The 27,881-nt window shown below is 37.3% G+C and overlaps 4 protein-coding genes and 1 long non-coding RNA gene across 8 annotated transcripts in view; 1 reads left to right on the top strand and 4 right to left on the bottom strand.

The window, feature by feature from the left end:
- Window positions 1-140: 140 nt before the first annotated feature.
- On the bottom strand, window positions 141-2,657 carry LOC120128914. Of its 2 annotated transcripts, XM_039146522.1 has the most exons (4): window positions 2,550-2,657; window positions 1,744-1,959; window positions 524-1,347; window positions 141-343 (listed from the first exon to the last, which is right to left on the bottom strand). In XM_039146522.1, the coding sequence occupies exons 1-3, from the start codon at window positions 2,640-2,642 to the stop codon at window positions 550-552; spliced, it is 1,107 nt and encodes a 368-aa protein (XP_039002453.1). In that variant the 5' UTR covers window positions 2,643-2,657; the 3' UTR covers window positions 141-343; window positions 524-549. The 2 variants fall into 2 exon arrangements, with proteins under 2 accessions (XP_039002453.1, XP_039002452.1); XM_039146521.1 differs by lacking the exon at window positions 141-343 and having other exon boundaries at window positions 465-1,347.
- LOC120128646 lies at window positions 2,653-5,777 on the bottom strand. The gene is made up of 3 exons (XM_039146295.1): window positions 5,658-5,777; window positions 5,319-5,534; window positions 2,653-2,805 (listed from the first exon to the last, which is right to left on the bottom strand). The coding sequence occupies exons 1-3, from the start codon at window positions 5,775-5,777 to the stop codon at window positions 2,653-2,655; spliced, it is 489 nt and encodes a 162-aa protein (XP_039002226.1).
- Window positions 4,830-27,881, bottom strand: part of LOC120128912 (ABC transporter A family member 1-like) — a 64,458-nt gene continuing 41,406 nt past the window's right edge. For all 3 annotated transcript variants that reach the window (XM_039146517.1, XM_039146519.1, XM_039146518.1), the window contains 2 exons: window positions 14,050-14,060; window positions 4,830-4,841 (listed from right to left, as the gene is read on the bottom strand). The gene's annotated coding sequence lies outside the window, so the exon portion shown is untranslated. The remainder of the gene's footprint in view (window positions 4,842-14,049; window positions 14,061-27,881) is intronic.
- LOC120128916 lies at window positions 5,910-27,283 on the top strand. The gene is made up of 3 exons (XR_005516674.1): window positions 5,910-6,039; window positions 8,804-8,810; window positions 27,271-27,283. It is a non-coding gene; the product is annotated as an uncharacterized LOC120128916 (long non-coding RNA).
- LOC120128915 (transcription initiation factor IIB-2-like) lies at window positions 15,522-16,902 on the bottom strand. Its single transcript, XM_039146523.1, has 2 exons — window positions 16,470-16,902; window positions 15,522-15,762 (listed from the first exon to the last, which is right to left on the bottom strand). The coding sequence occupies exons 1-2, from the start codon at window positions 16,820-16,822 to the stop codon at window positions 15,570-15,572; spliced, it is 546 nt and encodes a 181-aa protein (XP_039002454.1). The 5' UTR covers window positions 16,823-16,902; the 3' UTR covers window positions 15,522-15,569.

Below are 27,881 nucleotides of genomic sequence, written 5' to 3'. Positions count from 1 at the left end.
CAAGCCTAATGGATTGTGATGATGAAAATAGGAACACGGACTTCAATTTAGGAAGGAAAAAAAAACTGGCCCAAATACAACCCTTACTCGTGAATTGCATTCACAAAATCAAATCTGTGATTAATATTTAAATACGGCCATCTCCCGATTAATTTGAACAAAAAGCAAATGTCATTAGATGAGTCATAGAATCAGGTCTAATAATATAGGATTCCCCTATCTAGTGTGATTGAATACGCTTGAGCAAACCTGTCATTCCTAAATGAAGACTGAAGACCAATGTTACTCGGACGTAAGTATCAGATATTGCCGCGGGTCACCTTAGAAGCTCATACTTCCATACCTAAATTCAAAAATGGGCCAGCCACAGGTGGCTCAAGGAAAATGAAGAGTCAACAACATAGGGGAAGACTTGATCATACAACGATGCAGAACAATTGACCAATTCATAACATATGCCAATACAAGGACTTCCTTTTATAACAACAACGAGAAGGAAAACAGGAACATGACGTAAACTAACCTGTACAGTGGCCATTGGTATATTCATTAGCAACTCAATCGGTTTTCCAATTGTTTGACCAGGTCCTCTTTCTTCATTGTCGAGTATTTCTTTAGCTTCTGTGATCTTGCAATGGCCCTCAAATCGCACAACTTCATTTTCATCAAGCTATTTGCATCAGAGGGCAGGGGTGCCATACCTTTTATACCACTGGGATTATCGATCGAAGCCTCTGATTCAGCAAAATCAGTCTTTGCAGCATCGTTCCTATGTAGGTCCCCATGCAACTTTGGGATGTTCATTTGAACACATGAACCTCTGATCTCGACAAAAAATGGCACATTAGAAAGCTTTTTACATCTCTTTTGTGGCAGTGACATCATATTCTGGCTAGCAACTGGCATCATGCTTGGCTCCTCAGCTTTGCGTTGACTATGCTGAACTGTTTTCTTAATGATTTTCCCAGTCAGCGAGTAGCTTAAAGTATGGTTGTTAGCCCTCTCGCCTTTCAGAAAAGGGGATGAGTTTGAAACATTTTGCTTTGAATTTAAACCAGGTTCTTCAACATTAGAGGGGGTCGACTCCGCTTTCATCTCTACAGTCTTTATCATTCCTCTTTGTAGCCTCATGTGCAAGTTTGCAACCAGTTTGCCATCACTAGAAAAAATTTCAGGCATCTGAACTTCCTCCATTTGTGGTTTTTCCTCCATATGATGGGAGGTTTTATCCTCTCCACTTCCATCCTGCAGTTCTGCGAGTGAGGTTAAGGCCGAATGTTCATTGTAACTCAGAGCAGCTTCTTTTCGCATCACAACGGGCAAAGAGTCTTTTCTCTTCTCATCTCCCTTGAATAATGAATTTGAAAACTGATTCTTGTTAGTTGACACTACTTTAAACTCTTTGATGCATTGTTTGAGTGCAGATTTCACAGCGAAGTCGCATAGCTTTTGCTCCGTATCACATGTTAGATTTTCTACCTGTGTGAAAGCACCTAAACTAGAATTAGAATACACCATGTCTCAAATTATTGGGACTAATAGTTCTAACCAGGCTGCTTGCAGAAAATGTCATTATAAGCTCATTGATAGGCAGTAGTTTAAGTTAGATTCAAATAAATGACTCAAAGTGGTATCTGGAATACTCCTACGAAAATACCAGCTTGCTAAAGCCTAAGATTTTTCCCCTTAAAATTGACAAGTACATAAATACAAATATTCCATAAGAGAAAGAGCTTATTGTACCTTATCTGCTTTCTGAATATTTCCTTTGTGTTCAGGATTCAAAAATGAATTTGACATATTACTTTTTCCGATAGTAGTTGTATTACATCCTTGCATTTCACATCCATTAACTTTCAGATCATGTGCGCATATTTTCATCTCATCAGAGTGGCCAGCTGTCTGTTTTTGAGTTATCGAGCCCAAACCTTTGGCAATAGTATTTTCAGTCAGCTCAACCTGAAACAAGAACCTAGGTTAGGACAGACCACAACAGCCACCTTACGTGAGAAAGGTTGTAACAGACTCACCCACTCTTGTACCTTCACAAAGCATGTTAAGCATCCAATTTAAAACTGACAGTGGAGAGGCTCAAATTGACAAGAAATCCAAGACTTCATAGGATAGTTTCATTGAACACTCCGTCTCATGTGTAGCTCAATAAGGGCTTTGTACAACCTCACATGGGATTAGGTATGAAAAACAAAACATATTCGAGATCTGATACCATGTTCAGCATTGAACCTAGAACTATTTGGTAGCAGGTAGAGAGACCCAACATGAGTATAAGGCCACAAGAAACCCAAAACTTAGTAGATGTGAGATGACATTACTTTGTTAATATCACTTAACAAGGGTATCTAAAGACGCACCCAATTTTGGCTCTAACATTTATCAGAGAGCTGGTCAAACCTTCACTTTATTGCTAAGATCTGCTGTCATCCCCATGGACCCAAAACTTAATAGATGTGGGACAACATCACTTAACAAAAGATATCTAAAGATGCATCACATTTTGTTTCATACATGAATTAGATAGCTGGCCATACCTTTACTTTATTGCTAAGATCTGCTGTTATACCCGTTGAATCTGTTGATGAATCTGGGATTAACATATCTGGGGCAGATATAGAAGTGTGCATTGTTGCTTCCTCACTCGGGGGCAGATATAGAAGTGTGCATTGTTGCTTCCTCACTCGAGGCTTCCAAACTAGAAGAATTTAACTTATTCTTCTTGTTCAGGTAGCCAGCTGAATGCTTTGAAGCATCCAGATCTGAGTTATTCACACACTGTGCAGGTGCATCCTGTTGAAGAGAAGCATATTTAATTTAATTTATATGCAACACAGAAAATTATATATATAAGTGAAAAAGAAAGAGTGATTGATATGATGTCATGCTTAGAGTTAAGATGGGTAGAAAGCTGCAAAAGAGCATTTCATTACAAATTCTCTGTAGTTTAAATCACAATTAAGTCGGTTTTTTCTCCCTGGATATCATAAATGCAAAGTTATTCAGTTGATTGTAACATGTGATAACTCATTAGGTCTAACTTAGCTTTTTTTAACACCCTAGACTGGTACGACACACAATCGACCGATTTAAGGTGCTACACGAAACCACCGAAGTGGCTAACCAACTTTAAACTTAACTTTCTCATGCTTTAAAATGACCATTATAACCAACCATAAAATAAACTGAATTACAATAAAAATCATTTTACTGAGGAGCTCCAAAATAAAATATTTACAATTCAAAAAATATTACAGACCAACTTGACTGAATCTATGACTCAATTGGACAACAATGTTTACAAATATACATGCCCAATAAAAACGCTGAGACGTACATATGATCTGCACTAGACTGGTCTGGACCTTGGTCTATCTACTGCTTCCCAACTGCTTGATCTACTAACCTGCCCACGGAAACATCCGAAGGTTATCTCAGCGCCACACTAACAGCTAAAACATACTAATCGCAATTCACTGAAAGGCTTAAACATTCAAGTCTACTGCTTTTCTATCTAGTCTACTGATCTGTTCTGTACTGCTTTAGTGAGTATATTTGTATACTCACTTTCTACTCTATGGTAGACATCATGGTGCGGCTGAGGTACACACCCCTCTAGTTTACCGAGAATGTAGCCCCCGAAATCTCTGCATCGGACACCACACTCTTGACTAGCCCACTCCTTGAGTATTGGACCTTGCGCCCAAACTAGTCAGCTTAAAGTGCCTTGCGCACTCCCTAAGGATATATTCGGACTGAATCTATACTTTCGACTCTGATATCTTTTCTAAAGGAACTCGGGTGTCCTGGGCGTTTTACCGAGTATTCAAACAAGGCTAGTATTATTTGATCTTACACTATTCTTGGTTCTACGTTTGAATTAAACTTTTCTTATCGTTCTCATTTGTAGTCTTATTTGATGATAAAAAGAAGTGTTGAGGTACCTCGAGTCTAACTCCCTTAAAAACTGTTTTTTTTCCCAAAACAGATTGAAAGTGTCGATACTAGCCCAAGACTATTGATACTCCTGCAAAAGTTTTGATACTTTATATAAGTACCGATACTTTTAAACATTCAGTTCGCCCAGTTTCGAAACTTTCTGGAGTTTCGAAACTATGACCCAAAGTTTTGATACTCTTGAAAGAGTATCGATACTCTTGCCCAGAAACTCACGAATCTACCCAAAACGAAGAATAAGTATCGATACTATCCCTATAGTACCGATATTCTACCTGAAGAAGTCATAAAACAAGTACTAAAAACTCTATTTCTCAATCCCAAAGACCTTAGTGAGGTCCTCAAACATGCTTAAAGTTTTTATTTGATCAACAAGGGTCATAATAGAGGCCTATTAACATGCTTATAACATCAAATGAACAATATACCATGGAAATTACTAAACATGCTTTAATCTTAAACTATCTAACACATCTTAACTTTCCATGATCTACACTTGGTATGAGAAAGCTATAAGTGTGTTACCTTATTGCCTTGGCTGCTAAAACATCTCTTGAATCAACTAGGATTCAACCTATCTTCAAGAAAAACCAATTTTGAAAACAAATTCTAAAACTCACAAAATGGATCTTGAAACAAAGCTTGAAGGATGGAGAGAAACATTCTTACCTTGGCTACAACAAACTAAGCTTGAATCCTTAAAATTTTTCACTTAAGAAAGGAAGAAGAAAAGAGAAAATGATGAAGAAGAAGAGAGGAGTGTGTTTGGTGAGAAGATGGTGGAGTGGTTCACGTAAACATGATATAAAAAGGGGAGGGTTTTCAGCTTTAAAACAATAAGGGAAAAATTGCACTATCAACCCCTCTACTTTCTCTTACATAAAACACTAATCACCTATCACCCAATTTTTTTTGCCCAACACGAGCCCACTAACATAAAACTGGTTTAGCTATTTTATAAGGTCCTTTTGGGCTCAACTTTGGGTCTAGGGTTGACCCGAACTACTAACCCAGGAGTCGGGGTGCTACACTTTTAGTGTAGACAAGCTCAAACAGCCTAATTGTTATCTACATATATAAGTTGTGCAAAAAATTTAAAAAAAAGAAAGAAAGAAGCTACATGTAGGTAAATAAACTGCCCTTTTTTACTTTTGAAGGTTCAAATGCATCAAAAATTTTCACTTCAGTTATTAAGTCAGATACATTTAAAAGACTACTAGCAATTGCAGGAGAGCATTTAAACCACAGTTAATCAAACCTTTTTCGACAATGTTTTTCCTTTATTAATCAGACCTTGCTAAATGATATTGAATTTGATTGCTTGACCAAAAAGAGAGCGAGTGAAATACCTTAACCTTAGTCCTGTTTAAGCCATTCGTTCTCTTCCGAGCAGACTGGGGAGAAAAATACTGGATTGCATTTTTGTCCTTAATAGTATGATCAATTTCTTTGTGTTCCTTGATAGTTTCTAAATCAAGCATGGTTCCAATGCTCTTCTCATCAAATTGACCAGCTGCTGGCAACAGGGAGTTCAGCATCATATCCTTGACCTCAGCATTGGCTAGCTGCTAACGGAATATAAATTAGGGCAGGAAGAGGAGGAAGTAAAGCAGGCTGTATTTTAAAAAGTACAGCTAGTACACAAAAGGAAATTAAGATTGTCAAACATAACTTATGGGAAATATCACCATGTGCATCTGCAATGAAATTAAAGCTAATTTTTTTTCACTCATCTTTTTCAGTTTTATATTCTCTCCTTTACCATAAATAGGCACTATATCATTTCTCTTCAGATTTCTCAATCCCATATTTGAAGATTTTCTCAACTAAAATATTTATACCACTTATGATTAGTACAACAAGTATATGCAGTGGTGTCAACCTCCGAATTTTGTCCCCTTAAAGACATTCTCAATCAATATCCTCACAAAACCTAAGCAATAGCACCGAAGGAAAGACACCAAGTTGTTCCGCGATTCAGAGTTCCCAAGTATGATAATGTTGGATACATTTATACCATTTTAGCCACAACTATAAGCATGAAATTTCTACGGATCTCCAGAAGTGTGGGTAACTTGAATCAAACATGCAGGTCCATGCAAAATATTCAACATAACAAAAGCAACAAGTGTTCGAAGGTGAACTATATCACCCACAGAAATCTTGTTTAAATCCAGAAAAATGTTGTTACATACTAATGATAGCTTGAAAATATCAAATAACGAGCAGTTGAGCACTAAATCTCTTAAAGAGCTTGCATGAAGAATTCAAACAAATAAATCAACATTGGGGCTATGAAAGATCCAGCATCCGCCACCATGTTAGAAAAAGAGAGACAGATACAGATGAAAAACATTCAAAGAGGCACAAAGCCCGATGCAAAGTAAGGAGACATGGCAAGTTGTCATATTAATATAACAATTACCATTAATACAGTCCTTAGTAACTGTACTGCAATGGTATTTAATTATTTCATCTTCAATGACAGCCCAAAAGTCAGAGTTCTCTTTGTATTTATGTGGAGAGTAAATGGATCCTTGACCATGGACATTAAAGCATGCAAGGATAAAGCTTCATGTAACTTACTAACTTACCTGTTTCTGAATTATTTGCTTTCTTCACTTCAAGCTCCGTAGATGGATTTAATGGAGTAAAATTTTCTTTGGCAGTAACATTAAGTCCATTCTTTCCCTGCTTCGCAATGGAACATGGATATGAAGAGATTGATTTTTGGTCCTTACGCAAGACAACTGACTTGTCTGGAGAACCAGACCTTGAATGCAAGACAAAATCCTGAGATTGCTCATTCTTGAAAGGAAAACTCTTTCTTAGTTCATGAAATAATCCATAAAATATGCAAATATTAGAAGGGAAACTAATAAGTAAATGATGGGAAACTACAGGACCTCCAAAGAAAACCAATCTGCTGACAACAAGGAGTTGACTGAGCTTATCAAGTTCCATGGCATGCAAAAGCATTCCACCAAATAAATTCACTCAAGTCTGTTAAAGGTTATTAATTCTCTTTCCATCCAAAATGATTAAGGGTAGTAGAAAAATCCAACATGATTACAACTCTGTGGCATCTAGACGGTACTAAACCTACATTTAGAACAAACATGAACCAACACAGGCACCAACAATAGACTGAAGCATTAGGTGAAAATAGCTTAAATTGCAGAAGCACGAAACATATATACTACACAAATTTGGTTGAAATTGCAGAGTTAAGGGAGAAAATTGGTAAAATCAACATGAGGACACACTCTTCTGGTGCCGTCCCTTCAAATTTCAGAGTTGAATCATGTTCATGGCACGTTAGAATAAGAACATGAAAAATATCCAAGAGTCAAACCTGCTCATTTTCCTAATGACAGAAGCTTTGGAGCAGGGCCTTCACTATTTCATGCAACTTCTCAGCAGGTTCCGTATGCATCAATAAGTAAACCTCAATGTCATTTTCATCCTTGCTCCTCAATTTCTTTATTGAAATATCAAGGCAGTTGATCTTTGATCTCAAGGCATTGCAGCAAAAGTCATGCCAATCTTCATGTTCATCCCAGACCAGTTCACTTTGAAGCAACACCAAATCTTTTTCAAGTTCATCAATATCCTCAGCACTTGAACACAAGATTTCTCGTTCAATGCATTTTCTTCAATCATATCTGCAAAAAACCAACACATTGCATAACCATGGTAACAACAAAAGCAAAGAAACCCGATACCAATCAAAAGTACAACAAAAATAGGACCATCATTATACCGATGCCATAACCGAAGTAAAAGTCATACTGCCATTCTGGTTGTATGCAATAGCTGCTTTCTTCTGCAGATCACCAATGTACAGTCAAATCACACTAAAAAGACAATGATCAAATAGGAATGCATGCATGTAACCGCTAATTCAAGAAATAAGAAAGCACCTCCAGGGAATGATGGGCCCCAGAGGTCACACGCCATCAATGGTATATCCTGAAATGCAAACAATACAACATTAGGGTTCTTGCAAAAACAAAAGAAAGCACAATTACGATTCACTACACAATAAAAATTGAAGGGTCATTAGTTGCTCCTATCGCTAATTGGAAAGCAGTTAAAGCGGTCTAGGAGCCTCTAACGAGGTCCTTAAATTCGCACCAATAAATCCAATATCCATTTCCTGGTAACAATCAAGATAATCCAACATGAAGAAAGGAAAAATAAAATAAAATCATAGCAAAGTAAACATGATTAACAAGGTACTATAAAGAACGTTAGCATAAGCAAAATTATCCGCATATACATTAACATATAATTAATTATATAATAAACAACAAGAAATTATTAACTAAAATTAACTCTTTCAAACCAAGAAAAAGAAAGCTCAGTTTTGATTCCCTTAACTAGTTTATATTCAATCACTTTCACTTAAACTGTTTTCAATCAAAGAGTTTAGGTAATGACTAAGAAACATCAAAACTAAAACAAAAAATAACTTCTTACCACCCCACCAACCCACTCCCCCAATTTTCATCAAACTAACAAAATATTTATAAAAGAAACTCAAGGCTGAAACAAAACTAGGAAACTAAATAATATATAAAACAAGGTAAGAGTCCCAAACAAAAAAATCGAGAAAAAAGGCCAAAAAAACAGAAATGTAGCTTTTTACCCTCTCTTTTTTCTCGAATGCCAAACAGTACCTTAAAGAACAAATCTCAATGAGGAAACGAAGAAACAATTTAGCTTCCCCCTGATTAAGCCCTACAAAGAAAAATCCAACATTTTCTATAATTTCGAGATCTCGAAACAAAGCATAGAAAGAGAGAGTTAGTGGGTGAGCTTAGTGAGCAAGGTGTTTTGTGTGCGTATGCACGTGTTAATGAAGGAGAAAATACTGAGACTGAAAGCGACGAACGTATCTTTTGACGATGATGCCTTGGGATGAGAATTTCTACCGTGCGACACATTAATATATAATTAAAAAAAGGATTATTGTGGAAATCTAGGAATATTTCGAGGGTGAAAATGGAATCATAAATACAGGTGGCAAGGAAAGGCCACTTGTGTCAGATCACACGTAGGACGCGTAGGAAGTTGTGGGCCCACCCAAAAGATTGCCCGTTTGTCTTCTCTTAGCCCTATTTGGCATAGTTGGCTGCACGTAGGGATGACAATTCAACCCGAATCCGACGGGTTTCGACCCGACCCGATCGGGTCGGATTTTTTAAAAAAAAATTCGGGTTCGGGTCGGGTCGGATTTTTTTTAAATATATTGTTCGGGTCGGGTCGGGTCGGGTTTAGGGTGAAAAAATCCGACCTGACCCGATCCGAAAAATATATATAATTTTATCCTATATATTTAGGGATAATTACAATAATGTCCCTCCATATATAATTTTTTTCAATTAAGTCACTGTTTTCATTGAATAAAATTTTTTTATTATTATTCGGGTCGGGTCGGGTTTCTAAGTCATATATTCGGGTCGGGTCGGGTCGGGTGAAACCTTAATTTCGTCGGGTCGGGTCGGGTCACGGGTGAAAAACCCTTTCTTCTCGGGTCGGGCGACCCATTGCCATCCCTAGCTGCACGTGTGCCGTTGACCCGTCAAATTTTTTAAAAGCACATCTTACGGTAATGAAACGCCTCTATTTCGTTGGGTCCTCACGCTTTATTGTGAATAATGTCCCGCTACTACCGTTCCTACTCTATTATTTGTGTAGCCTCTTACTTTGGACGGCAAGAATGTAAATAAGGGGCTGTTTGTTTATTTTTTAATAAAATCATTTAATGCTGAATATTGAATCGTTCAGTATTTAGTGCGTTTGTTTCGCACCTCTAAATGACTCAGTCATGACTGATTCAGCAAAACAGTGTTGAATGATTCAACAAAGAAGTATATTCTGAATGATTCAGAGTCATTATCAAACATCATGTCACATTCAGAGCTAATTCATACAGAACCTCTGAATCATTCAACATTTGAATTATTCAACGCTTAATCATTCTAAAGTAAACAAGCAGCCCCTAAGATGAATTAAGTTTGAGTATTATTGAATTTGATTCAATTAGAATTATTTAGTATTGTTGAATTGGATTTAAATCAAAAACTTTGAAGTTCAATTCTACTTGATTTTAAAGTTTGTAAACTCAAAATTAACAAATTGAATTTAAATTGAAATAAAAATTAAAAATTAAGACTTGAATAAACTTAAATTAGAAATAATTTCAAATTTGATTTGATTGTACCTCGAGTTGAACCTTATTGTATATAAAAATTTATATTATCTAATATATTGTCTATTTGACTATTTGCAAAGATGGTATATGATTCAACCAAGTAATGCGTCCGTCTCTCATCAATAAAGGTGTGGGTAAAATGGTAAATGGTTGGAAAAGACGTCCATTTTGCAATGTACGAAACTTTAGTACCTGCCTCCTTTGGAATTTTTACAGTGAAGACTGCAGGCAATGACTTAGACTTTACCATATATTTATGCCACGTGTTGACAAAATTTACACTAGTTTTTTTAAGGTCTAAAAAGGCCTTTAAAAATTAATTCAACCTTTTACGAAAAATATACACCCACTTTAGCACTCAGTTGAATTCTTTGGTTAACAAATAAATTAATTAGTATTCTTTTATCGAAAATAATGGTAGATCGATTTAATCATTAACAAAATGGTAAAGTAATGAATTAATACAAAAATAAGTGTTCAAATTTTATCTCAAAATATGTATCCATGAGTAGTCGTGCAATAGAAAAAGAAAAGCAATCAGAACTAGCGCCAGTAGCTATAAACACAGGTCCACAAGTATGACAACCACCATCGGAAGAGTGGTACAAAGTAAACACGGATGGAACCCGGAAATCAATGGCTTCATTAGCAATTAAGGAACAGTCACAAATTTATCTTCCCGGGATGAAAGTAAATTGAGATTGACCAATTAGCCCTCCTATGCACAACCTTAACCTTCTAGACAAAACTTTAGATAGTATTTTGTAAAGGCCCCCTACCAAACTGATTGGTCTATAATCCTCAATACCAACCGGATTCTGCTTTTTCGGAATTAAAGTAATGGAAGAATGATTGACACATTTCCCTAACTTCTTTCCATCGTAAAAATCCTCGAAAAACTTATGGGTATCTCATTTCAACACCGGCCAAAATTTCTTGAAAAATCTCATATTCAATCCATCCGGACCCGGAGCTTTGTTACTATCCGAAGACTCTATTGCCTCCCAAACTTCCCCCTCCGAAAAATTCTCCTCCAAATTTTCAACTTGATCGTCCGAGAGCCTATTGAAATTCAATTCCAGCTTCTCAACTTCAACCGTCGGAATGGCATTGTAAGCGTTCTTGAAATAATAAAAAACAACAGTTTTTATCTTCCTCAGCTCCTCAATCAAATTACCACTCACATCCAAAGAATTAAGAGCATTAATCATCCCTCTATTTGTAGCACATTGATGAAAATATCTTGAATTCCGATCTCCATCCATAATCCACTGCACCCTTGATTTTTGGAACCAAACTAATTCTTCTTTTTTATACAATGACCATAATTCACTTTTTTCTTTTGCAATTTTCGCCATAGAAATGAATGAATTCCTTTGTTGTAGTTGAATTTCTTGATTCGAGATTAGCCTCTCTTTGTTGTCTATCAAGCTTTGTAGTTGCATTCTGCTTTCATTAAACCAATTCCTGATTTCCATCTTTGTTTCTCTAAGTACCTGCTCAATGCTCAGCCCCTTCCTACTCTTAACTTCAGAAATTTTCTTTTCCATTGCTTCCTTGAATCCCTCATCCTCCATGATATAATTAAACAGTCTAAAGGGTTTTGGACCCCAATTCAGCTTACTGGATTCCAAAGCCACAATATTATGGTCTGAAATTGATTTAGATAATAACAACTGAACAACATCCGAGAATAATCCTAAAAATTCATCCGAAACAAGAAACATATTCAGCCTCACGAACTTAGGGTCTTCCCTATTATTACCCCAAGTGAAACTCCCTCCCACCAAAGGCAGATCCATCAGACTTGCTTGAAACATAAATTCCCTGAACCACGCAATTGAATTTTCATTCAGAGATTTCCCCAACTTCTCTTCATGTGATAAATGAGCATTAAAATCTCCAGCAACACATACTGGGCATCCCAATGTAGAAATAAAACAAGTTAACTCCTCACAAAAAGCCTCTTTATCAACTTTAACAGAAGGTCCGTAGACATTAATAAAACAAAACACATCTTGTTTGTCCTTTATTATACCCTTCAACACTGTAAACCTTGGAGAAATCTTCACCAACTGAGGTAAAAACCAGTCCTCATCCCAAAGAGTAGCCAATCCCCCAGATGCTCCCACTGCCGGAGACTCCACTAGCCCACCTAGATATTTACCCCCCAACTTCCTCCTCATACCTATATTAACCACCTCCAATTTCGTTTCTTGCAAAAAAAGAAACGACAGTTTCTTATCTACAACTATCTTCCTCACTGCCCTAGCCTTTTCCTTTCTACCTAAACCCCTAATATTCCAAGTGACACAAGATACTCGACCCATAAAAAATAGATAAAAACCTTCAACCAACTAAGGGTTAATACCTACCCCTCTCCCTTCTAGCCGAATCGGACTCCAAAAACTTCTCAGCAAAATCCTTCTTTCCCCCTTAAAGTTAACACCTAATATTTGACTAACCTGCCAAGTTAATTCCATTTCATCTTTATCCATTGAAAATTTAACTGCTGAGAAACCCTTCTCCGATTCACCTCTCTTATTCTTCTTATTAGATCTGCTATAAACTCTGTCACAGAAGATGGTAGCAGCACTATGAGACCGAACACGATTTGTTGGAGGGGAAGAAGAATACCTCCTTGTAGGAACTTTACTAACTTGTACCCCATTAGATCCAAACTGAACTGCTGTAAAATCCATCTCTGAACCCTCCAAAATAGTCTGCTGAGGATCTCCACATTCCCCCTATTACTAACTAACTCAACAGGCTTGTAACCACCCCTATTTGAATTTGGACTTCCCTGAACGGGCCCATTATCTTCTTCCCTACCCATAGTACCATTAAGCCCATTAACATGGTCAACATTATCATGCCCCAAGGAGACCTCACCCCTGTTAACCACCCATTCTCTCTCTTCTGTACCAGCCCCCAACCTTCTCTGTTGTCCTTGGACATCACCCAGAATTGTCTTCTCTGCACATAAGTCAACTGCCACTAAATTTTGAAAAACCCTTTTCCTTCCAACCACCCATAAAAAATTGTGCGCTCCCCTTGTGAGGAGTCCAAGACCCATGCTTGAACACTATTTTGAATATCTGACAACGCCTGTTTACCCACCCTCCCTTCCTGCACTTCGATGTCTTCCCCATTACTCTCTTCCGGCATATTATACTCCTCATTATTTACTGTTTCATCATCTTCAACCACATCATCTAACTCCGAAAAAAAATCTTCACTTCCTTCCACCTTAATCTTAATCATGAACGATCTCCCATACGTATTAATAGTGACATATGGAGGAATATCAAAAGGACTTTCAACTCTCAATAGCATATGAGCAACTCTACAATCCACTCTTTTAGCAGTTTGTTCCTGTATCTTAACTAGTTTGCCCCATCTTAACGCCAAGCTTGTGAAGAAATGAACTGACCAACAGTTTAGAGGAACACCAATCATAGAAACTGCACAATAAGGTAATGCCACACCCTCTTCATCCATAACGTCCTCTAACCTTTCAAACCAAAAGGACAAATTCTCCCACTTGTTTACCATCGTTGCAACTTTCTCCTCAGCAGTCTGGAAAACTACCAGACAGGCATTCTTTGCATAATCCCATTTAACCACTTTGACATTGATTCCCTCATATCCTAACGCCCTCTGCACAAACTCAATTTCAAATAATGGCTTACAAATACCAGTTAGAGACGTTTTTTTTAAGCCATGACCTATCCTTCATTGGAATAAATACTTCCAACGGCTTCTTCACCTACATCTTAGCTCCAAAACTCCCCACTTTCTGGCTCTCAACTTCTTTTACTCCCACAACTGTATCCTTATATAACCTTTCATTGTAAAACTTATTCATCATCTCCTTCTTTCCAGTACCTGCAACTAAAGATGATGGTAATTTCCTGAGCATCTCATCTCCACCAGCAACTGTAGATCTCGCCATACTAGTACGCTTGAGGCTCGTTGAAGTACTTCTCTTCTGATACTTAGCAATCGACACTGATATTTTCCTCCCATCGAGCGAGACATTATTCATCTTTCCAATTGCAAAATGCACAAAAGCAAAAGTACTTTCCTTGTAATAAGGTTTCCTATTAACAAATGGAATGAACACCTTAATAACCTTGCCATAATGACTAAAACGATCTCATAATGCACTTCTTTGCACTTGCCTACTAAGATTATCCACAAATGCAACTCACTCTCTCTCTACCTTTCTCACTCATTTTTCAAAAATAATTCAATATCCTTGCCTGATGAAATTAACCCAAAGAGGCTCCTTTGAAAAGAAAAGATTTTTTTTGGGGAAATAAGTGAATTTCCAATTAACCACTGCTAAGAATTATTCCTGACCATCTTTAACATATCATTCCCTCTTTTTAAAAGCTTTAATACAACAAATAATGTAAAAATAAAAAAGGAAAACTAGAACACAGAATTTGATGTTCATTCATTTTCTTATCGTTAAATGCTTATTGCTCAACCACTTATAAATGGAAAGGCAAAAATCTAGGCACCATAATGTCCCTCCCATCCTACTTTTTACTCAAAATATTTCAGAATTTTTAGGGCATTATATTCAGGCCTTCTATGCCACGGTAAATTCCTAAGGTTTACCTACTTCTTTAAGTCCTATTGCTAGCTGATACAGTTTAAGGATAAACAGTTCCTATAAAACTGAAACGCAACATCGTTACAGGTTAAAGATAGTCAAATGATTAGTAAAATAATAAATATATAAATCAATAATGTGTAATTTCTATTAACTTTTCCCTTAGTTATTAATAATGATACAGATCTACTTACATCTTCAAAGCCTATTCAATCACACGCAATTGCCAACAATTTTGCGTAGTAACCAATACGGTGTCTTGCCCAGACATCAACCCTAACCTTATTCTTTTTCTTCAACAGAAAGTGACCAGGAGCAGGAGAAGCTTCTTTCTATTGGTGAACACACAGGATTGGAGGTTTAAATTTATAATTTCTTATTCATGCATAGATTGGGACTCTGAAAAGAGCTGTGGCAGCTATGTTAACGTTTATAAGTATTTCATGCTTCCAACACATGCACGTGATTGGGTTTTAAATTTTTTAACTCCTTTCTGCTCATGCACGGGAAAGGGAGCAACAACAATTATGGTAATGTTTGTATGTATTTGAGGCTTTCAAGTCGTGCACAAGACTGAAGATTTGAGTTACATATTTATTCTTTATTTCTAGTTGGCACATTTCACAAAGTTTTCAATATTAACACTAAAGGCACACTGTTCCAAACAAGTTCTGATTAAGTCTGCCATGCTATGATTTTAACTTCGTTTCGATTTAGTATTGCCGCTGACATGATATAGTTTAGCACATCAACCCTTTATTGGGTAAAGCAATGCCAGATTATATCAATAATATACATACACATTAATACTAAAATAATAGAGTATTCAATTATATGCCATACTTGCATATCACTAGAGTCTATAGTAATACACCAAAACACCAAATGGTTGAAATTATATCTACAGTGAAAGAGGTAGCATACCTTGATGGTAGCCACAAGACCCAGCCTGAAATATAAAATTATACAAATAAGTGACATTTCATGATAAATTACTATCTCAAGCATAGAATTTTCCTTCATCAAAGAGGGAAAGGGGAAAGTGAATAAATACGCAAATCTTTACAAAACAAAATAGTATCCGGAAAGTGAATAAATACGCAAATCTTCATCAAAGCGTTCATTAAAGACTATTCACGAAGTAATCACGATCACATAGATTAAAACATCAATGCTTCTAAGAAGTGAAATCTTAATATCCAATACCAGTTTGATTCTACCTAAGAAAATAAAAATTGAAAATCATAACACTTTTCAAGTAGATACTAAATTTCCCAGAATCAGCCCTCAAACTCTGTACAAAACTTGCTCTCGTTCCCGTATAAACAAGAATACAAGCTGACAATAATTGCCTCATAAATTGTTTTCACCAGTAATTGAACCATCCCTTTTCTCAAATGGCAACCCAAATCAGAAAACATGTCAAAATTCCTAAAAATATGAAGCATTTCCATTAATAAATTTCCAGAAACAATGAACGCTGCAAGGCCCAAACTAAAATCAAATAGAACTCTACTAATTTCACAAAAGATCAGTAATACTAACATCAATTTCCTTCATTATTTTCCTAAAAAATTGTGACCATCCAAATAAACTCAGTAATACCAACCAAAAACAAAAATAAAATAAAATAAAATAAAAGACTAATTTAATTACCTATCAGACATGGTAGCAATTGTATTAAAAGCGAGAATCAACCCCCGATCTGGATTCGACCCACGATTCTGCCAGCGGCCCAACGATGACGAAAGGAACTCTCCAGAAGCGTCGTTGGGCTTAGCGATAACGGTGGATAAACCGCCATCAGCCAAAAGCGGATTAGAGGGACCGCCAACACGGTTGGGATCGTTATCGCCGGACTCATTGGTGAAGGTTCTCCACTCTGATGTCTCGTCGATCGAATGCGATTCTAACATCAACCCGCACTCCGAACACACCGTATCACCGGCCGAATGATCGAAAACAACCTCTGTATTCCGCTTGCAGTCCGAACAAAAGGCGTCTGCCATTCCTGGAGCAGTTAACTGTATTTATCTCTCTCTTTTTCGGACTTTTTTTGGCTTATATTCTGTTTTTTCTAATTAATTCGAAGATGCAAATTGAAATTAAAATCTATTTTTTAATACTTGGATTTTTATTTTGCAAGTTGGTTTGTTTCAGGGGACGCTTTAAAGAGGAGTGATGTATTTATTTATAGATATTTCTATATGCGTTTCATATTTTAAATTCTCATAAAATATGAAAAATGGTCAAATTCGCTTTGGGTCCCAAATTGCTTAAATTTGGCATATTTTAGTCTCCGTCTTCATGATACCATAAGTTTTTTTTTTTTACAAAGAAAATATAAGAAACTAATGGTGTCATCCCTCCAAACTTGCTTGTCCACTTAGAGGAAAGCTTCCATGAACTAAGGAGGTTCTTGCCAAGTTGAAAAACATGTTTGCAACTTATAGCCATAACGTGCGAGGGTATTTGTAGAGCCATTCGTTTGTCGGGAGATTGTTAAACTTGACTGTCCAACTGTGATCGATCATATCCTGGATTCTTCATATGAGGGTTGAACTATTGCTCGGGTTTTTGGAGGTGACTAACTTAACTGCCTTAGCGTTGTCTATTTCTACAATGATACATCTAGCTTTGTGTTCCCAAGCTACACGGAGACCGTCCATCAACCCCTAAAGTTCAACATTCAGGATAGAGCAACAGTCGATATTCCTGTTGTACCCCGTTATCCAGTCTCCATTATGGTTGCGAAGAATATCACCACTCGTAATTTTCATGGATTACGATTTAACCGAGTTATCCGTGTTTAGTTTAAAGGATCTGATTATAGGCGGTGACCAGGCTTTGGCCCTAGACATGCAACTGCTATTATGCACTGTGATTTTCAATCTAGTATGAATAAGTCTGGCCCAAACATATGCATTATGCATAATTTCTGCTGAAGACCAGCTCACGCCATTGAATACTAGATTACATCTTTATTTCCATATTCGCCACAACATGATGTAAAACACATGAGCCCACTTGCAATTTCTATTGTTAGTAATTACAATGTTTTTAAAATTAAAGATCAACCGATCCAACATATGGAGGGTGAAGAAACTCCCTTTAAAATGGGTTAGAACAATTTACAGCCAAAGGCTTTTCGTAGATGGACAATCTCTAAGCGTGTGAATGGCAATTTTCTTCTCTGCCATCGCAAACCAGACAGATGGGATCGGAGGAAAGACCTCTTCTAGTTCTCTCTAAATTAGTTAAGGGTTGATTCCTTAAGATGATCCATATGAAGTTTCTAACACTTTGAGGTCCTTCAAAGCTCCAAGCCAAATTCCACACGGTGTTATGTTGGTCCAGGCTTCACGGTGGAGAATATAATAAGCATTTTTGACTGTGCACTTACCCGACGATTCCCACAGCCAGGTGAGATGATCGACTTCCTTGTCATTGGTTGGGGGAAACCGTAGAAATATCTTTTATAATAACCTCATCCAAAACATTATTCAGTTTATCCAAATCCCAATTACCCTCCCCATTAGTAAACTCGTTAATCGTAGTATCAGGAATGCTCCTAAGGTCTCCGTTAACCCTTTTCATGATCGATTGCTTCCCCACAATCCAAGTATTTACCCAAAACTTGGTATTTTAATGTTGCCGAGAGATCAACAAACATTGTCCCGAATGATTGACCAGACCTTGGATAGGGACCTCCAAACAAATGAGCAGTTGCTAGTATTAAAATATGTGGCAAGATAATCACTAACCTTGTACTTAGCACAATTTAACCTACAGAGCTTCAGGATTAGTAAGGAGATTATAACCAAGTTTAACAAGAAAAACTTCATTTTGGGTTCGAAGGGATTGCAATCCCAGACCCCACAAGATATTGGTTGGCAACACGAAACCCAACTAACAAGAGCCATCTTAGAATGATCATCGGTACCAACCCATATGAAACGACGGGTAATTTTCTCAATTTCATCACACACACCCTTGGGAATAGCCAATTTCTGCATGATGTAGTTGGGGATTGCCAACAACGTGGATTTGGAAAGTGTGATACAACCAGCCAGAGATAATTTTAAAGCCACCCAATTACTCAATTTAGATATGACCTTGTCAACAATAAATTGGAACATGTTTTTAGTGATCCAGTTGTGAAAGAGAGGCTTACCCAAGTAGGTACCAAGGTTGAAAGAGCGTTGAAAGCCCAGTTTAAAGGAGAGATCATTGGTTAGGCTCTTAAGAAAATTATTAGAAAAGAAAACTTTTGTCTTGTTAGAATTGACTTTATGTCTTGAAATCTGCTAAATTGATCAAGAACAACCCTAGTGAGGATTGCTTGCCTACTGGCCACCTTACAGAATAAAAGGAGATCATCCACGATGTACAAATGGGATAACTTGGGACCTCTCCTAGAAAGAATCATAGACTCCCATAAGTCTATATTCTAAGCATACCGAATACTTTGACCCAACTATTCCATGCAAATGACGAAAAGATAAGGAGACAACGGACAATTGTAACGCCCCTAATCCCAAGTTAGTAGTTTGGGTCAACCAGAAGCCCAAAGTTAAGAATTGAACCTTATAGTATAGTAGGACCAAGTTTTTTGTTTGTGGGCTTGAGTTAGGGCCCAAGATAATAATTGTTTAGGGATGAGTAAATCATGAAAATAAAAGTAAAATGGACTAAAAGAGTAGTTTACCCATAGTCATTTTGAAAGCTGAAAATCCCTTTTTATTTTATGTTTTCAACGTGAACCAACCCCCTTACACAACTTACCAAACACTCTTCATATCTTCTCATCTTTCTCTCTTCTTCTATCTTCTATAAGTAAGAATCTCAAAGGAATTCAAGCCCACTTGGATCAATCCAAGGTAAGATTATTAAACCTCAACCTTCTAGCTTCAATTTGAGCTCTCTTTCATTATTTTTCATGCATAGAACCAAAAATGGGTCTTGATAGATTTGTGGGAATTTATAGATTCTAGCTAAGTTTTGAGTTATAGGGAGCTTGTTTAGATGTTATTCAACCCCTAGATGGATTGGTAATCAATTTTCTCATTTTGTTTAGTGAAGAAGATAGGAGAAAGCTCAAGAGCTAAAGGAAAAGAAAAGTTGAATCTTGAGTGAGTTGAGAAAGTTTTTAGCCATCCAAAAAGCAAGGTAACACTTTTACAACTCTTCTATCTCTTAGCGAGTCATTAGAAATTCAAGATAGTTTAAATATCTGTGTTAAGCATGATAAGCATTTTCATGGTGAAATTCTTGTTTTTCATTTATAAATGTGTTTAAAGTCTTTATTATGACACTTGTTGATCAAATAAAACTTTAAAGCATGTTTGGGGACCTCACTAGAGTCTTTGGGATTTAAATATAGCATTTTTTATGTGTTTTATGACTTATGTAGGTAGAGTATTGATACTATAGTAATAATATCAATATTTGTTCTTCGTTTTGGGAAAATTTGTGAGTTTTTGGGCAAAAGTATTGATACTCTTTCAAGAGTATCGAAACTTTGGATAATAGTTTCGAAACTCTCATAAAGTTTCAAAACTGGGCAGAACAAAATGTTTAAAAGTATCGGTACTTATATAAAGTATCAAAACTTTTGTAGGAGTATCAATACTATTGGGCTAGTATCGATATTTTCAGTCCGTTTTGGGCAAAAATGTCAGTTTTTAAGGGAATTAAACTCAAGGTACCCCAACACTTCATTTTATCATCAAATAAGACTACAAGTGAGAATATTAATATTACACTTAGAAACAAGATCAATTAGGATGACATAAAATAGCCTTGGATGATGTTCGGGAAAAGATCAGGACACCCGAGTTCCTTTAGAAAATGCTAGCATTATCAAAAGTATAGATTCAGTCCGAATATATCCTTAGGTAGTGCACGAGGCACTTAAAGCTAATTAGTTTGTGCGCAAGGTCTGACACTCAAGGAATGGGCTAGTCGATGGGTTGATCGATGTAGAGATTCCGGGCAACCAGCCTCGGTAGACTAGAGGGGTGTGTGAGCTCTGAGATGCAGAACCCTTAACTGTACCATAATGTCTACCATAGAGTAGAGAGTGCAGTATAAAAGTATACTCACTATTGCAGTTATCAGTTAGTTTGAGCATGACATGAACACTTTTAGTATGACTTAATTGTTAGTGTGGCACTAGGCTGGTTAGCTCAATGTTTGTAATTTTTTTCCTTACGCAGGTTAGTCGATGAGCAATCCGAGGACTTTTTGACAACAGTGATCTAGACCCATATAGTGTAGAGTACGTCTCAAGTTCATCTTTAGAGGACATGTATAATTGTAAACCTTGAATTGTATATTTTTGTACGAGTCGTAACTCATTTTAAACTATAGTCTGTATGATTTAAATATTAATTCAGGAGATCCTAATGTAAACTATTTTATTTAAGTTGTAGTTGATTTATTTTAGCATGAGTGGTTACAAATGGTCATTTTTAAAAACAGAAAAATTTAAAAGAAAATTTTGGTTAGCCACTTCGGTAGTTCCGTGTGGCATTCTAATCGGTCAATTGTGTGTTGTACTGGTTTAGGGTGTTACAACAAGCTTGTTTATACCTCTGGTAGGTTTAAATTCCAAGTAGAGCGAACCATTCCAGATATTCTAAAAGCTAGAGGAGGTGATAACATGCATGATAACACGATGTATTCGAGGAGGACACCCATATCCTCAAGGGAATCAGAAATAAACTTACAATCAAAGCGGTCATAGGCTTTTTCCAGATCCACCTTGATCGTCATCTAGTAAGTTCTTCATTTATTCTTTCTCATGGAGTGAATGACCTCTTGAGCAACTAGGATATTGTCATTTATGCTATTGCCAGCAATAAAGCTGGATTAATTTTGCGCAATGATCTTCGGGAAAAGACCTTTGAATCTATTAGCAATACTTTTCATGACTAGCTTATAGAGGATGAAGCAAAGGTTTGATAGATCGAAAATCAACGAAAGATTACAAAACCTTCTTCTTAGGGATGAGGATAACCATAGCTTTAATAACCTCCTTATCAAAAGGCTTACCTTCAAAGATCAGGGTTTTAAAAAACAGTCCGCGACCGCGATTTCGACCGCGATATAGCGGTTTCGCCGCTGTCTGAGTTACCCGCGATGGCCGCAATCATGGTAAATCCGAAATAATCGAAAACGCGACCGTGACCGCGATTTGAAACCCTGTCAAAGATATCCTTGACCTAAGCATAGATAGAATGGCTAATGGAATTCCATTGGTTTTGATAAATAAATAAAAAAGCGTTCATTCCATCCACTCCAGGGGAATTGAGGGGGCCTATTCCAAAAATGGCGGTTCTAATTTCTTCATTAGTAAACGAAGCATCCAAAAAATTGAAGTTTGACTCAGATATAGGAGGGAACACCTGCCTAACCGGAAAAGATCCCGCGCAAATGTCTTTATCCCGATATAAATTGGAGAAGAAACGAGTGGCTTCATTTCGAAGAGTCTCCTCATCATAGCACAATTCCCTATTTTCTAGACGAAGAGCTTGAATATGGTAAGCTCTCTGACGAATCAGGGTCCAACTTCAGAAATAATTGGTGTTCCGGTCTCCCTCAAGCAGGCATGTGTCATAGGCTTTCTGTTTCCACATCAGCTCTTCATGGTCGAAGACCTCTTCAAGTTTAATCCAGATTCTCAATTCTTCATCACATTGTTGGGGAGTTCTATTTCTATCAAGAGAAGTTTGGATAAACCTCAACTGCTTCTTAAGCCTCTATTTTTACTGCACAATATAACCTAAGACATCTTTATTCCAAACTTTTAGAAAATTAGTAAAGTCACGCTCAAATTTTTTAACGTCTCCATTAAAGCACTAGTTATCCTGCACAAACTGGTTAAAATTGGGGTGCTTAGTCCATCCCTTCATCTAATGGTTTCCTTTGAGTTTGAGAATGACAATTCAAGGTATGGAGAAGGATGGGACGGTGGTCTGACTTAATTCGGGTAAGATGATGGATCGTTGAACTCGGCGTAAGCTTGAGCCAAGTATCATTGACAATCATTCTATCATGTTCCAACACACAACCACGAGTCCAAGTAAATTGGGGTCCCTTAAAACCGAGGTCTTTAAGACTATGCACCTCCATGAAGTTACAAAAATGTTTACACACAGTGTCACTCCTAGTTCCCCCTTTCTTATCTGCACAATGAAGGATTGCGTTAAAATACCAACTAAGAGCAATGACCTACCATGGGTATTAATATTACTCATATCTCTCCAGAGAGTAATCCTTTTGCTAGAATTAGGGTTACCATAAACAACAGTAAATAAAAAGGAAGAGTTTTGAGAACTCCTTGAGATATAGGCATGAATATAATGTGTTGGATATATGAACTGCAAAACTACACCGTTAGCACTGACTGGAAATATAAACAGTAATTAAAAGGAACAAATACGTAAACCGTGTCGTGGCAAAAACCACTGCCTTAGAAACGAATTCGCCCCGATGTGTGTAATTGCTGCAGTAGGTGGACCATCCCCCGAGGTTAACACGGTTGCTCCGAATTCCGTACACCCGAAATCGGAGTGGACTGCTGGTGGTATTGCTCTTCTGATTGGAAATCACTCAGAGAGAACTCACAGAGAGAACTGTAGAAAACACTTTTGTAAGTGAATTGTGAATGTTTAAGAGTGAGTTGAGAAGCTGAATATAGCTCTCTGTTTATAGGCTAGAAATAAGGTTAATATCGTCCATAAAATTTCAGGATTAAATCTCTTCTTTTGTAACAGCTGAAACGTCTAGATGAACCTGACTAAAAAATAATCCAGGTTTATTGCATCATTATTCAGCTGTTATAACTCCTTAAATTATATCATGTAACCCCTGGAATTAAATCAAATAACTCATGTAACTCCTGATATTAACAGCTTGTCTCCTCTGTACAAAGCTGGAAATCAGTCCAGATACATCTTAACATTTTTTATTTAATTTAGGAAAAAGTTGTTTAATTTCTGATAACTCATAAATCAGCTGTTATCATTTGAAATTTAAACAGTCCTCAACACCCTATAAATATCAGTTGAAATCTTTCACATTTTCCATTTGTTTTTTTCAAAGAGAAATTCCTCAAGAATTTTCTCTAAAAAGATAGTATCCGCGCGGACGTGTCGAAGACACGTATTACCACGACCATGACCACAAGCCGAGCAGAGCCGAGCCGTACCGAGACGAGACGAGACGGATGGCAGCGGCGGCAGTGCGCGAGAGTCCCCCTTGTTCTCTATCACTCAACAAGGAAGTGGGAAAGCCAAGCCTTAAATACCATTCCCAATAGTGTTTCCAATACTGTGTGGGATTGAGCATTGCCAACATACTGTGGATGAGCAGCGATGATGTCAACCGAAATCGGGGAGTTCTAGAGTAACCAAATACCACACACACAAAAAACCCCAGTAGCTTCAACCCTGAAAGACTTTTCAAAACAGAGTACCTTTCATCCCTAGCTTATTATCGAACATATGATTAATTTTTGAATTAAAGAATTCTCCATTAAGGTTTACCTGGGTCGAAGCTTGCATCATATTCCTTGGAGTCGATGGATTTACTTCTTTAGGAACGACATCCAAGGTATTTTGAGCACCATGAGTGGTTGAAGACGATGAAGGGGGATCGTGTATGATTTGCATGTACGTAGCACTAACGTCTTGCTTGGTCTCACCAAAGTACCTTCCATCCCTAGCGTATTATCGAACATATGATTAATTTTTGAATTAAAGAATTCTCCATTAAGGTTTACCTGGGTCGAAACTTGCATCATATTCCTTGGAGTCGATGGATTTACTTCTTTAGGAACGACATCCAAGGTATTTTGAGCACCATGAGTGGTTGAAGACGATGAAGGGGGATCGTGTATTATTTTCATGTGCGTGGCACTAACGTCAGCTTGGTCTGCATGGGTATGATCGTATATGAGTTGGACCCCAGGATAACTTCAGTAGCAACAGGTGCAGGACTTTTTTTAACTGGGCCCATTATGGGTGATTTCTGTTCTCTTGATTTCAGCCTTGGGATAAACTGTGCGATATTCAAACTTCTATTATCTTAGCCAAAACACCAATTACAGATTTCCTGCCTTCACCCACTTTTGAAATAGCTTCCACGGCTTCATTGACAACTCCTTGATTACGGTCCTAATTTTCGGTCTCATTATCATCAATGATTAGAGAAACAAATTCGGACCCTTGGGATTTACTTTTCTTATGAATGAGTTTATTACCGTTGTCGCTTCAGATAGGATTACGTTGGCGCCCGGCGTTCCATCATCATCCAGGGGCCACAAGGGTGATTTTTCGATTGGTTACGGTTCTCCATAATGTCGGTAACCGATTTATTCCTAGAGGTGCAGTCATGTCCTTCGACACTAGTTACAAGCCTGGTCATTACAGTATCAGCTACCAGCTCTTTGTCCATGGCCAGTTTGGTAAACATGCATGCTTCCTATGAGTGACCAAATCTTCCGCACGTGGAACAGATTGAAGGAATATTTTTGTAAACAACATTCTGAACCTTATCACCTACTATGATACAGGGATGAAGGGTTGGTTCATATCAATGAACACTGCCATTCTCGCGATGCGACGTCTGTTGCTTGTGTCTTTTTGTAAATTCACTTAAACATGAATTCCGAAAAACTTGGAAATCAAATCCACGCCGTGACGGTGAGCGGAAAAACTTCCGAAGTACTAAAGCTTCTTGAACATGGTTAGGCCTTTAGATAGCTTTCACAGACGATCCACAGTCTTTCAGTCAAGACTCTCTCATAGTCCTCGTCGTTTTGAAATTTAGCTAGAAAATATCCATTTTTTAGGTCCATAAGGGTGAAGGATTAGGATGGCTTCCAGATCGCGAATGCTTTATTTGACAGTGCGTTTAATCCAATATTCTTGCCGAGAAGTTTGAGCACCACAGTTCTCGCCATACTTGCCTCCATCAGCTTGTAAGCACGCTCGGAGAATTGGATTGTCGGAATACCCTCTCAAGATCCAGTTATAAAGTCTTCATCGTTAAGATCAAGATCATCGTCATCCTCTTCCTGGTTCATATTGGAGGTATTATCCCCGGCTGGTTTACCAGAAAGAACTATGTATAAGATGAAGTCTTCTGTTCTGGGTTACTCCAGGATCTGACAACCCGAGATAAGTTTCTAGAGGTGCAGCTGGATCCCTGGTTGGTTCTATCGATATTTATTTTTGATTGCATCTCCTTTAAGAATTTTTAATATAGTTGGTTAGTTTAAATATTTATAAATTTTATAATTAATCAAAATAGTGGACATAATTAACTATTCTAATTAAAATATTATCATAATTTTTTAAAGTATTTCTTCTAAGTTTTAACACATACGAAAAATTTATGCTTCATGAATTTATTAAGTGATCTCAGTGGTTAAAAAAAGTATTAATCTCTTTAAAAGTTTTGATTCGAGTTACTACATCTACATTATGTATTGTCAATGGATAAAATTCTATAATAGACATATATTACCTTATAATCACTATACTATTAAAAAAATATGTTTTTTTATAAGATTTGGAGGCCTCGTTAAAAACCCCCTTCATAATCATCAACATACTAAACTGTATGTCAACGAAAATTGAAAGAAGGAAAAGAGTACCTCATGAATTATTAAAAAAAACAAACCAGTACACCTTAGAGTAACATATCAATATAGATACAGACACCAAATCAAGAAAAAACCAGAAACCTCTAAGAAACCCCTCAAACAACCAAATAAAACAAGGACAACCCTATCTGATACCAATTTACACCTATCTTGAACCTCAAATAACTAAAAACCAAAATAACCGAAAGCAACACCCAAATCCATTAATGTGAAAAAAGACAACCGACTCCAAGAGGGGAACCATCTACATATTTGGAGAAGCAACACAATCTAATCAATTAAAACTCCTTCAAAAACCGCTAACAGACCAAAGCCCAAGCTTCCTCTGAGACACTTAAGCAACCTCAGCCTTTTGCTTGCTCTTTTTAGATTCGCAAGGTCTTTTTTTCTTCCCGGGCTTTGGGCCCTTCCCAAGACCCGCTCCCTTTAACCGGATTGAATCATCTATTGCCCCATTAGAAACCAATAGACCCATACTAAGACCATCTTCCAGGGCATGAGACTCCACAACATTTTGATCTGATCGATCGAGGGCATCATGTAAGGAAGACTCCAAAACTGAATCTAGCCTTGAAGCCAAACCAATCTCACCACCGTTGGTTCCACCGCCACGTATTTCTTTCCCAATCTGATTTGACAAATTTTTCCATCGATCCAAGTGGAAAGGAACCCAGTGTAGCCTAAGGGGAACTTTGACCGGGAGGATGAGCTTCAATTTGAGTATTAGAGTGTGCCAAAGTAGCCATGCTCGACTTGGAATTCTTGGATTTGTCATTATCAAAGCCAACAATGTATTCTTCTTCTTCTTTCTCGGGAATCCAAGGAATAGGCTTGAATCTCGGATCGATCTCGCGAATCAGGACTTTAAACGATTGGCATTCAACCTTCAATCCTACTACCTTGTTAATTCTAGAGATGGTATTTATGAAAATTTGGATTTTTGTCCGATCAAAGGACGAAAGATATTGGGATTTTTCGTCTATAGAAATAATTTCCCCCCACTTTGTTGTTATGTTTGTAAAGGTATCCCAGCTCCAAGCATGAAAATGAATCCCTTCACAAACCAACCAAATACGCTGACTCTCCACCACCAAGTTATTGACCATGATTCAAACCTGTCGAACCACACTGCCAGAGACTCCGAATTCTCGACCTTCATTATGTTCATTATCACCGAGTTTTCAAAACACAGTAAGACAATATTTCCAGTAGCTCTCATCAACGAAAAACCAATAAGGCCTTTTTCATGCATCTGTCTAGCTAGGTTCGAAATGGAAAAGAGTTTCTGCACCAACACACAAGGCAATTTCCAACACTCGTAGTTTATCTTCATCAACCACCCCTTCTATCGAGGATAGGTTACTCCTCTTGTCAGCCACTTTCCTATCCTTCCG

This window comes from Hibiscus syriacus, unplaced genomic scaffold (assembly GCF_006381635.1).
Source record: "Hibiscus syriacus cultivar Baekdansim isolate YM2019G1 unplaced genomic scaffold, ASM638163v2 tig00110482_pilon, whole genome shotgun sequence".
In the NCBI taxonomy this organism is placed as follows: domain Eukaryota; kingdom Viridiplantae; phylum Streptophyta; class Magnoliopsida; order Malvales; family Malvaceae; genus Hibiscus; species Hibiscus syriacus.
Note: the sequence above shows the minus strand (reverse complement) of the source record. Positions and strands in the feature narration are given on the sequence as shown.

Excerpts from the sequence above, each read along its gene's own strand:
- LOC120128914 (XM_039146522.1), bottom strand. The coding sequence starts at position 2,642 with ATGCACACTTCTATATCTGCCCCAGATATGTTAATCCCAGATTCATCA. Across the intron at positions 1,960-2,549 it reads ATCTTAGCAATAAAGTAAAG|GTTGAGCTGACTGAAAATAC; the intron begins GTATGGCCAGCT and ends TTCTTGTTTCAG. Across the intron at positions 1,348-1,743 it reads ATATTCAGAAAGCAGATAAG|GGAGATGAGAAGAGAAAAGA; the intron begins GTACAATAAGCT and ends TCATTATTCAAG.
- LOC120128646 (XM_039146295.1), bottom strand. The coding sequence starts at position 5,777 with ATGGGATTGAGAAATCTGAAGAGAAATGATATAGTGCCTATTTATGGT. Across the intron at positions 5,535-5,657 it reads TTTCATTGCAGATGCACATG|CTAGCCAATGCTGAGGTCAA; the intron begins GTGATATTTCCC and ends TTCCGTTAGCAG. Across the intron at positions 2,806-5,318 it reads TAAACAGGACTAAGGTTAAG|GATGCACCTGCACAGTGTGT; the intron begins GTATTTCACTCG and ends TCTCTTCAACAG.
- LOC120128915 (XM_039146523.1), bottom strand. The coding sequence starts at position 16,822 with ATGGCAGACGCCTTTTGTTCGGACTGCAAGCGGAATACAGAGGTTGTT. Across the intron at positions 15,763-16,469 it reads ATTGCTACCATGTCTGATAG|GCTGGGTCTTGTGGCTACCA; the intron begins GTAATTAAATTA and ends TTTATATTTCAG.